The sequence below is a fragment of the Rhagoletis zephyria genome, unplaced genomic scaffold (genome assembly GCF_001687245.7).
Source record: "Rhagoletis zephyria isolate East Lansing unplaced genomic scaffold, Rhagoletis_zephyria_1.1 Rzeph_scaffold_04075, whole genome shotgun sequence".
Classification (NCBI taxonomy): Eukaryota; Metazoa; Arthropoda; class Insecta; order Diptera; family Tephritidae; genus Rhagoletis; species Rhagoletis zephyria.
In genome coordinates, this window is record NW_016161158.1 from 1 (window position 1) to 11923 (window position 11923).

Sequence of the window (11923 nt, forward strand, 5' to 3'; positions counted from 1 at the left end):
TCTGTGAAAACCATTTCGAGTCAACGCATCGAAGAGCTTCTGATGGTCGGTTTATAGTTGAGCTGCCCCTGAAATCGGATGTACCGTTGGGGGACTCGCGAATTTTCGCCGTTCAGAACCTGCTACGCCTCGAAAGACGACTCGCCCGCGACAACGACTTGCGTGTACGTTACAATGAGTTTATGCAGGAGCTCATTGATATGCGTCATATGGAGCCTGCGTCCAAAACTTCGAATCCAGTCTATTACATGCCGCATCATCCAGTCGTAAAAGAGTCAAGTGTTACGACATAACTGAGGGTCGTATTTAACGCATCTGCCAAAAGCGCTACCGGAAACTCGCTCAACGACGCGTTATTTGTCGGACCCCAGCTGCAGCAGGATTTATTTTCCATTTTGACACGTTTTCGTACTCATCGGTACGGTGTTACGGCTGACGTCGCAAAGATGTACCGTCAAGTCTGCGTCTCCCGAAACATATCGATTTACAACGGATCGTCTGGCGTCGTGACCCCTTACTACCGATACAAGACTACCACATGTTGCGCGTGACCTATGGAGTAGCAGGCGGCATCACACCTAGCTGTAAAGTCTCTTCAACAGACCGCAAGGTACTCGTCGAACAGTTGTCAAAAAGCCGTTTCTGTCATAGTAAACGACTTTTATATGTACGATCTGCTCACTGGTACATCGTGTAGAGAAGAACTTCAATCGCTGCAACAAAACGTTTCCGAGATACTTAAGGAAGGTGGTTTTGAACTAAGAAAGTGGGCGTCGGATTGCGCGAAACTAAATAAAACTATTTCGAACTCGTCCGAATCTATACCGCATTACATCGTCGATGGGAAAGATGTTCACGCCTTGGGCCTAATATGGAACACAGACGAAGACCATTTCACATTTGCAGTAAACCTGAAGAGACCGCCCGTTAATTTGACTAAAAGAGCGTTTTTGTCCGATGTCAGCACACTATTTGATCCTCTGGGACTACTTGCTCCAGCAACCATACGTTCTAAGATGTGGTTTCAGGACATTTGGCGTGCCAACGTTGGCTGGGATGACGTTATTCCTGACTCCGTCGCCATAAAGTGGTCGGAACATCGCTCAGAGATGCTTCTTCTTTCAAACTTTAAAGTAAATCGGTGGCTTGGCACCGGAATAACTGGTTCAGTTACGGAACTGCATGTGTTCGCCGACGCCTCAGAACGCGCTTACGCCGCCGTAATGTATGCGCGAACCTTACAAAAAGATGGCAGGGTGACAGTTTCGTTGATCTCGTCGAAAACAAAGGGGGCGCCGCTTAAATCAACGACTCTACCGCGTCTAGAATTATGCGCGGCGCACCTCGCTGCTAAATTGGTGCGGAACGTATTGCTTAGCTGGGACGAACTCCGCTACCCTTTGTATGCGTGGACCGACTCGACCATCACATTGGCGTGGATACAAGCGCATCCCAGCAGATGGATGACCTTCATTGCGAACCGCGTAGCTGATATCCAGGAGGTTCTGCCTCCTGATTGTTGGAACCATGTCCACTCAGAACAAAATCCTGCAGATTGTGCTTCAAGGGGTATCAGTCCGTCCGAACTACTCCATCATAAGCTGTGGTGGACTGGCCCTGAGTTTTTGGTAGGCGCTGACCTATTCTGGAAGCAGACGTCATCGAAGAATCATACAACTGATTGGGCGTTCGAAGCAAGGTTCACGCTCATGTAACAAGTTTGAAGGATCAATGGTCAATAATGACGAAATATTCGTCGTACTCCAAGTTGCGGCGCATCATCGCTTACGTGTTACGTTTTTTCTTCAACGCTCGAGTTAGCACTATGCACAACGCTAGAAAGCGTCTTGGTCCTCCGAGTTTCCAGGAGATAACTGAGGCTGAATTCCGATTAATAAGGTATACGCAACAGTTTTCTTTTTCTAATGAAATTTCTAATTGCAGCGCAAAGAGGCCAATTCCACTTCGCAGTAGTGTTTTGCGTTTGCAGCCGTATCTCGACAAGAAAGATGTCCTGCGCGTTGGAGGCAGATTGAGAAATGCTACGGTTACTCCTGACGTAAGGAATCCTATCATCTTGCCAAAGAACTGTCTCGGATATCCACAAGTTTACGCTGCACGCTGGACCCCGCATTATGCAAGTTGTGTTGCAACGTCGATTTTGGGTTGTTGGAGCTCGAAGTCTAATACGCGCCGTATACCACAAGTGCGTGAAATGCATCTGCATGAATCGCAACCTCGCCACGCAAATGATGGGGGATTTACCTGCGACTCGAACTACTTACGCACGTTGTTTCACCCGTACCGCTGTTGATTTTGCTGGGCCGTACTTGTATAAGTTTACCCACGGAAGAGGAGCGAAGGCCACCAAAGGATACATTTGTTTCTTTGTTTGTATGTGCACCGTCGCAATGCATCTGGAGTTTGTTGGAGATCTGTCCACATCAGCATTCCTTAACGCATTCAAGATATTCGTCAATCGTAGAGGCTACTGTAAGATTATGACATCGGATAACGGTACGAATTTTGTTGGTGCCGAAAGGGAGCTTCGAGTCGCGTTTCAACAGTGTATGGCTGACACCAAACCACGTAATTTTTTTACCGATTCGAATATCGAGTGGCGTTTTAACCCTCCTTCAGCACCTCATATGGGCGGGTACTGGGAAGCCGGTATCAAGCGCATTAAGTACCACCTAAAACGCGTACTGGGTGAAAATCTGCTATCATACGAAGAGTTCAACACGCTGTTGACAGAAGTGGAGGCCTGCGTCAACTCCCGCCCTCTCTGTGATAACCCTACGGACGCTGGCGACATAGAAGCTCTAACTCCCGGCCATTTTATTGTTGGAGAGCCACTGAAGTCAATCCCAGAACCTGAGGGTCAAGGGTTCTGTGGAGATCTTCGACAACGTTGGCAAGCAATTTCGGCCATGAGGCGACATTTCTGGCGCCGATGGGAAGACGAATACCTCGTGAGTCTACAACGTCGCACTAAATGGTTCTGTTCCTCACGTAACATTGAAGAAGGTGATGTAGTCGTTGTCTTCAGCGAGCCTACTCCTCCGACAAAGTGGTCGCTTGCGCGAGTTAAGAAATGCCACCCTGGTAATGATGGGCACGTAAGAGTAGTCACTTTACAAACGCCGCATGGAGAGTTGGTTCGTCCTATAGCGAAACTCTGTCTCCTTCCTACGAAAGGCGATATATTTCATGATGGAAATTAGTATTATATATATGCATAAGTGCCATTTAGAACCTCCACTATTGTAAGCTTGTGCATAATACTTTGATGTTTAATTTTTTTTTTTTTAATTAAACGTATCAAGATAGATCAAGGGCGGCGGAAATGTTGGGTTCATTTATGCTTTCTCTTATATTTTAATCGCACATATTAATGTAAGGGTTAAGTATCAACAGACTGTGCATAAGTGTTAACGATTTTGACATTTTATACTCTTTTGTATTTCTCTCTTGAGTTTTTTGCGCGTTTTAATTTGTTATTTCTTTAGCTATTATCGCGGTTGGCGAAAATCCTCCTAGATATATCCTCCAAGCGGTTGCCGACTGGGCAATGGGCATCGTTGCTTACACCGCTGTGGCAAGGTAGGCTTGTTCCTATGGCTGCAGTGGTGCAAGCAGGCGGAGCCTAGCCAAGGCCGAGGTATAAACTCCCCTGCCTCATCTAGGTCTAGTGGTAGGCCGTACGGGCTCGTCCGAGGGGGGCTGGGGTGGGCATACTTAGGCTATTTCTAGGGGGTACCTGGCGGTAGGTATAAAACGCCCCCCTAATCCAGGGTGTCATGCGTCACCGTGCCCATTGGATGGTTTGCAGTCAGGGGGTTTTCCGACTGTATTCTAACGGCGCCTCCCGGATACCTGTCCGCCTCCGGGAGTAACGGTGGACTTACCTCAGCATGGGGCTCTGCTGAGGCCGACCGTTTTTCCCCTTACCCATATATTCGGTCGCCGAACGGTTTCGGCTCAGTAGGCGACCAACGAACCAGAAATAATGAACTCGAAAAATGTAGCCCCGGATCCCTGCACGGGTAAAAATGCCGCCGACGGACACGGCGTTAAAGTCTGTCTAAAAACGACATCTTCGGTAGCCGCTGGAGCGGTCCCGAAGGAGCCTAAACGGCTAACAGTACTAAATGTTGCGCCCGGCGTCAGTAGCAACAAACCCCTGGTGGGTAGTGGTCAACTGGCGTCTGGGTTGCAAGCGGAGCCTGCACGGCCAATTGACCTCTCGTGCCAGTCGTCCACATCTCTGGAAGCTGCGAGTACACCCCTTGAGGGCAGCTCCAAAGCGGCGCCGGGAGAAGGCGATACTGGCACCCGGAAGTCCTGCACGGACAGCACCACCGACCGCAAGCCCCTTGAGGGTAGGAAGTCGGATCAACGCAAAGGCGTCCCAGGTCCCAGTGGTTCGAGGACCAAAAAAGAAGTCCGACCAGCAGTCAGGGCGAAGAGGGACAGAAGAGCCGCTTCTAGACTACTGAGGAAGTTCGGCAATGACCCGGTTCCCGAGAGTATGAGGGAAGTGGTTGAGAGGGCGAGGGGCGTTCTCTCCGAAAGTCGTGAGCGACCTCAGGAAGGAAATGCCGCCAACAAACCTGCACCCACTCACTCTCGTCCTAGGGAGCTGGGCAGCAAAAGGCAACGGTCAGCAGACAACGTGGATGCTGCTCCTAAGAGGCCCAAAACCTCTAACGCTAACAGCCCTCTTAACCCTCCAAGGGCTCTGAGGGCTTTCAGTGATGTGGCCAAGGACCACTTGATCCTGGCAGTTATGGATAGGGGGCACCCGGAAGGAAACCTGACGGCCGACAACTGGAGGTCCGTCCTGGTGGGTCTCTGCCGGGTGTACAAGGAGATTCTCCGGAAAAATCCTGGCCCTGCGCCAACTGTCCGCGATGCTGGTCTCTACCAAGGCCGCATCAAATTAGTTTCCTGCGCTGATGAACGGTCGGCGCGACTTTATAAGGAAGCAATTTCTTCTCTTGGGGAACTGTGGCCCAGCGCTGACTTGGTGGCAGTGCACAGGGATGAAATCCCTTGTAAGCCGCGAGCCAGAGCCTGGGTCCCAGAGGAACCCTCGAGTCCTGAGGAGATTCTGGATATCATCCAGGTCTCAAATGATGCACTACCAGCCCTTGATTGGAAAGTAGTGAAGGTCAGCGAGGCTAGGGAGCAGCAACGTTACATCACCTTGGTGATAAACGAGGAGTCTCTCCCGATCCTTGCTGACTGCAAGGGAGTAATTAGCTACGGCTTTTACTCCATTACCCTCAAAACCCAAAAAGGGAATGAGGGTAAAATGATAGAGCCGGGGAACACCGAGGGTGAACCCGACGCTGGCAATCTTCCGCCTAAAGGCGGCCCTATATCTGGAGCAGAAAACGCCTTGAGCGGTCCTGCTTCTAACCAAGAGGTCCAGGAGGTTCTCGAGGCCTCTTGCCCGGTGGTGAGGTCAGACTCGGCAGCGGAAACAGATAGCGATACGCAATCTGTTTCTGGTGACGGATCGGTACTTAACCGGTGGACGAGGGAGTTCGGGAACCTGCTTCTGACGTCGGACTCAGAGGACGCCGATGATACCATCGTTGAGGCGTTCGATAGAACCCCGCCAGAAGTGATGGACGGGGACGATATTTTATAAGCTGTGGATGAAGGTTCTACAAATAAACCTTCATCACTCTAAAGCAGCTTCTGCAGCTCTGCTCCTGCACCTCAGTGATAGAGGGGAGGAGCTAGTTTTTGTCCAGGAGCCCTGGGTTGTTAAGCACAGGGTTTGTGGACTTAATTCTGATGCTTACCGCATAGTGTCGGCACCTGTGGCAGGTAAGATCAGGGCATGTATATTAATCAAAAAAAGTATTTCTTATAATTTACTCACACAGTTCAGCGATGAAGATACGGTGAGCATCTCTGTGGAAAGCCAATCCACAACACTCTGGCTGGTCAGTACATACATGGCCTACGATCGCCAAGACTGCCCTCCCGCTCGGTTACTGGACGTGGTGAAAGAGGCCAACTCGAGGAAGTTTCCCATAGTCATAGGAGCCGATGCAAATGCGCATCACGCGGTATGGGGATCTACCGACATCAACCCGAGGGGTGAGTTGTTACTTGATTTTATATTATTATATAATCTAGCCATCTGTAATATTGGTGATAAACCCACTTTTGTAACCTCAAATAGGAAGGAGGTATTAGATATTACCTTATCGTCTAGCGCTTTCTTTGAGAGTATTAGGGAGTGGAAGGTACTGAGCGACCATTCATTCTCTGATCACATGTATCTCTCATTTGTAATCTCCTTTGAACTTCCGGCCTCGGAAGCTTACAGAAACAAGAGACGTACTGACTGGACTAAGTTTAGGAAAGTACTCTCGGGGAATTTGCTCAACAAGGCTTCTCTCAGTAAGCTAGGCTTACTGTCCCCACCTGATGAAGCGGAGCTTTCTCTCGCAAACCTTGCTTCTCTCGGTGAGTTAGGCTCATCGGAACAAATTGAAGAAGCCGTTGATTGCATTACCGAAGCCTGTAATTCGGCCTTATCTGCTTCCTGCCCACTTGTACTTCCGAGAGGAAAGAAGAAGCCACACTGGTGGAGCAAAGAAATCGCCTCTCTAAGGAAGGAAAGCAGGATACTCTTTAATGCGGCAAAGCGCGATGGCTCTTGGGCTGCATATAAGGCAGCCCTGAAGAAATTTAAAAATGCCACCAGGAAAGCCCAAAGGGACTCCTGGAAGGATTACTGCGATAGCATAGAGGGTCAGTCGGAGGGAAATCGCCTGCGAAAGGTGCTTGCGAAAAGTCCGACGAACGCGATGTATATTCAGAAACCAAATGGTGACTGGACGTCATCTCGTGAGGAAATGCTTGAAGTCCTAATGAACGCGCATTTTCCAGGATGTACTGCGGAGCCCAACACCGCGGCTATTATCTCTGAACGGCCGTTGACTTCAGCGGACTTCATTGATGTACAAAGGGTAGACTGGGCCATAAAGTCCTTCCAGCCCTACAAATCTCCAGGTATGGATGGTATCTTCCCTGCCCAACTTCAGTCAGCATCTGACGTGTTATGTCCGATACTTGTCTTAATCTATAAGGCTTGTATCAAGCTTAGTTTCATACCCAAGGGTTGGACCCTGGCGAAAGTTGTTTTTATTCCCAAGGGAGGTAGACCCTCCCACGTTAAACCAAGTGACTTTCGACCGATAAGCCTTACTTCTTTCTTTCTCAAGGTTCTGGAAAGACTTGTAGACTTGCAGATCCGACAGGAAATTGATGTAAATAATCTCTCTAGCTGTCAACACGCCTACTGGAAAGGTAGATCTGTGGATACAGCTTTGCATAGTATTGTCAGCACCATTGAAAAGACTCTCGCTTTTAAGGAATTTGCACTAGGCGTGTTCCTGGACATCGAGGGTGCCTTCAATAATGTTCTCCCGGGAGCGGTCCTTCAAGCCCTAGCTCGCCTTGGGCTGGATCACCCTATGGTTGAGTTTGTTCGTCGCCTCTTAGGCAGTAGAACTATTTACTCGGAGATGGGGGAGGTATCTATAACAAGATATGCGAGTCGCGGAACCCCACAAGGCGGTGTTCTCTCCCCACTTCTTTGGAATCTAACTGTGGATACCCTGCTGTCACGGTTGCAAGGCACAGGTTGCCAAGTCATTGCTTACGCGGATTATCTTGCCCTGACGGCAATTGGTAAGCACCCCCAAGTTCTATGTGACTTAGTTCAAGGCGCCTTACGCGTCGTGGATACCTGGTCCAAAGAAGTAGGACTTAGTGTCAATCCGGCAAAAACGGCCATGGTTCTGTTTTCAAAGAAAACGAAAGCTGTCCGGCTACAACCTCCTTCCTTGAACGGTATCGTACTGACTTTCTCGGAGGAGGTTAGATATCTGGGCGTTATTCTTGACAGAAAGTTAACTTGGCGGCGCAATATAGAAGAGCGCTGCAAGAAAGCTATAACTGCTATGTATGCCTGTAAATCGGCGATTGGGAAAAAATGGGGATTGAAGCCTCATATTGTGAACTGGATGTACACAGCGGTTGTGCGTCCCATTCTATTCTACGGCATAACGGTTTGGTGGCCGTCCGTAGATAAATCTACAATAAGAAACAAATTAACAGCGGTCCAAAGGGTGGCGTGCATGATGATCACGGGAGCGTTACCATCGACGCCGACTAAAGCCCTAGAGACCTTGCTTCACTTGCTACCTGTGGACCTATATGGTAAACTACAGGCAAGCTGTAATGCTATTAGATTAAATGCGCTAATCAAATGGAGTGACACGAGGTTTGGGCACTCTAGAATCTTGGAAAATCTTCCAGATGACTTTAGGCGCCTGGACTACACAGTCCCGTCTACGGGACTAAAGAATTATTTCCGGACAAGGATCTCCTCAAGGGAAGAATGGGAGGAGGATTCGGTCCTGATATCGTATTCTGACTCAACAGCCATCTACACTGATGGCTCCAAGTTGGATCTGAAGGTAGGAAGTGGGGTATACTCGCAAGAACTCTCACTTAGCCTCAGTTTCCGTCTGCCAGATCTATGCAGCGTTTTTCAGGCTGAACTAACAGCAATAAATGAAGCTGCAAGTTGGCTGATCGATTCTCTAATTAATCTGAAGGCGGTAACAATCTTATCTGACAGCCAAGCGGCTATTAAAGCACTTAATAGTGACAAATCTACGTCGAAGGTTGTCTTGGAATGTAGACGTACTCTTAATGAACTGGCAAGGTGTTACGTCACTAATGTTGTGTGGGTGCCAGGCCACAAAGACATACCAGGAAACTGTACTGCAGATGAACTAGCAAGGAAAGGAACCTTGTTGCCTGCAATCAGTACAGCCCGTAATGCGGGCATTCCGCTATCTTCTTGCAAGCTCTGGCTTGAGAATAACTTCGTCGGACAGGCTAATATAAGATGGTCTGCGGAGCCTACTTGCAGGATAGCAAGACATATCTGGCCTAAGCTTGACAAGCGTAGATCTCACCCTCTTCTCCACTTGGAGCGACCACTGTTGCGGCATGTTATTGGACTTCTCACCGGGCATTGCCTGATGGGAATCCACGCCACTAGAATGGGTTTGCAGTCAAACGACTACTGTCGTAGCTGCCGCGATGAGGAGGAAATCGAAAGCGTGGAGCACTACTTATGCCACTGTCCTGCTCTGGCTAGAGCTCGCCGATGCTCGTTCCTCCATTATTCTTTTGAATGTCTGGCCGAACTGGATTCAGCCAGTGTCTATGACTTTGTGCGCTTCATCAGAGCAACGAAGTGGTTCCACTACTAGGGTAAGAGGAGGGACATATGGAGTCTCTTATACGGCATCACAACGGGCCCTTGGTGGCCTAAGTGTGCCCTTTTCCTGAGGGATTAGGGCAGCCGAGTTAACCTAACCTAACCTAGCTATTATCGCCTGTTTGCTACCGCTTGCTACCGCCCGCATTTTTTTCCTCTAAATCAATAAAAGTGAACTTTTATGAAATTAAACCGCATATTTTTAATTTCGCATTCGACCCGAGTTTTTTTTTGTCAGTAAATAACGCAACACAATGTTTAAAACGTTTAGTATCAACGTTTTAATTTTAGTACTTTTTTTTTAATTCGATCGCCATATTGTATCCGCCATTTTGAATTTAAAAAAATTGACTTCAGATTCGTAATCGCCGACCCCAAAAACTCTCGAGTGCCGTGTTTCGACCAAATCCAATAATTAAAAAGAAAAATTTACCGCCATTTTGGATCCGCCATTTTGAATTTCGAAAAACTGACTTCAGATTCCTAATTGGCAACTCCAGAAACCCCCTGGTAACAAGTTCCAACCCATGACAATGCGTAAATCGTTCAGTATCAACGTTTTAATTTTACTAGTGTCTTTTTGAGAGCATATTTTCGGGAACTAGACCCATTCTAATTGTCCAAGACAGGTGTGTAATTAAGGGAAAGATCCCCAATAATACCAGAGTAATTATATGTAAAAACCACATTTTTAGCTGCATTTTAACATGTCAAGAAAATAAAAAAATTGAGAACATCAGCTCATTTATAAAAAATCGACCAGCGCGACCTCTAAGAAAACTTTTTTTCAAAATAAAAAAATACGTGTCTCTTTTTTCATCAAAAATAACAATATTCTGTTGTAGCGTTTATGAATTTCCAAAAAGAGTGTTTTTATGAACCACTCTAGTACATATATAAAAAAGCGTGCATTAAAGTGTTCGAAAATTAATGCAATAAGGTACACTGCACTTTTGGAAAGAAATTTCTAAAGAAAAGATAACTACGAAAAATAAAACGTAAACAAAAAGTTTTATTTGTTTTTCAAACTAAATAATTCAACAAAAATCTACCAAAATGAGATAAAATTTACCTTTTTACCAACCCAAATTTTTTCTACCAATTTTGGTAACAATTTACCAAAGTGGCATCCCTGCTGCCAACCTTCTTTGTGTTTCAACCCCATCAAATTATCAACCACCAACATCAAGCAAAGCGACAACTTCGAAACAACTCGACACAAAGACGGCCACTTCGTCTTCCTATGCAAGTGACCGTAATCATCAGCAACCATATTCTCAAGAGAAGTCCTCTCCAACTGACCTGAGGACCAGTGTCATGTTATACCCCATACTTCCCAAGGCTTATGTCGCGCCCACCACGGGAAGTGTACATCTAAAGGAGAATGTCTATATGAACCTGTCACTACCTAAATACTCACTCAATCCTATACCATTCATTAAGAAGGCTGGACGCATTAAAGAACTATCTAAATTTTTTTCTCTCAAGGGACGCAATTCGCAGCTAGACTCTACGAATAGCGGACATACTCCTACACTCAAAGCTTACTCCCCAACTAAATCTCCACTCTATGCAAGCTCATTCATGTTCTTACGCAATAGCACTCTCAAACGCATATTTACCTCAACCCGTACTGCTTATGTTTCACAACTAATTCATTTTACGACTTTCTTTCACAGGCTAACTAAGATGTTTCGCAATTCCAGTCGTGTGTCTCTCCTCCTCTTTTTCCAGGGATCTCGGGTCAGGCCGCCGGAAGACCAGACCTACCCACTATACGATGTTGCACCACTCCACCTCGCCGCATCCGAACGCCACCGCCGAGATGATTCTCCCAATACCAGCCGTAGACGAACAGCGCTCCCCAAGCGTATAACCAACCTACAGAACTTACTTTTCCTCGCGCCGGTGCAGGCGGGCCGGCATGTTGAGAACATGAGCCTCAATCTCTTAGAATTGTAAACCTAGTTTAAATCCTTTCTGCGTACGGTTGGCAACACTTTGTGCATACTATTGTGAATTAATTGATTTGTTTTGGTTGGCATTGCAGTTGTATACATAAATAAATAGTTAGTTACTCTTTAATCATCACCGCCGCCGCACCGCATAGCTCGCTATATTTCGGAAAAGCCACTCGGGCAATTTTTATTTCTCAAATACCGATATTGTATCGACATGAAATCATCTTAATAAATTATATGAACTCGTTTTTAATTTCAATTACAATCCTCGGTGTTTTATTTATTAAATTCCTCAGGCGCACCCGGCGCTCCCCTTAACCTACTCAAAAATTAAACATATTGTAAACTGCAATTTTTTATGATATTTGTTAAGTGTTTTCAATATGGTGTCCACGTCGTTTCGTTTAACTATGGCAAAAATGTCATCCACATATTTCAGTATTAATTTTATATCAATTTCAAAGTTTTCCTTAAGTTCTAACATAGTTACGTTCAGTAAATCGTCCATTATAATGTCAGCAATAGTTGGTGAGAAAGGGTTTCCCATTGGCATTCCAAAGGTTTGTACATAGAATTTTCCGTTGTGCGCGAAATAATTGTTATCTTTCAGGCAGAAATTAAGGATATTTATAAATTT

At 46.6% G+C, this 11923-nt stretch overlaps 1 protein-coding gene across 1 annotated transcript; it reads left to right on the forward strand.

The window, feature by feature from the left end:
* Positions 1-2411: 2411 nt before the first annotated feature.
* LOC108370215 (uncharacterized) lies at positions 2412-3224 on the forward strand. The gene has a single exon (XM_017625499.1). The coding sequence runs from the start codon at positions 2412-2414 to the stop codon at positions 3222-3224; it is 813 nt and encodes a 270-aa protein (XP_017480988.1).
* The last annotated feature ends 8699 nt before the right edge of the window (positions 3225-11923 follow it).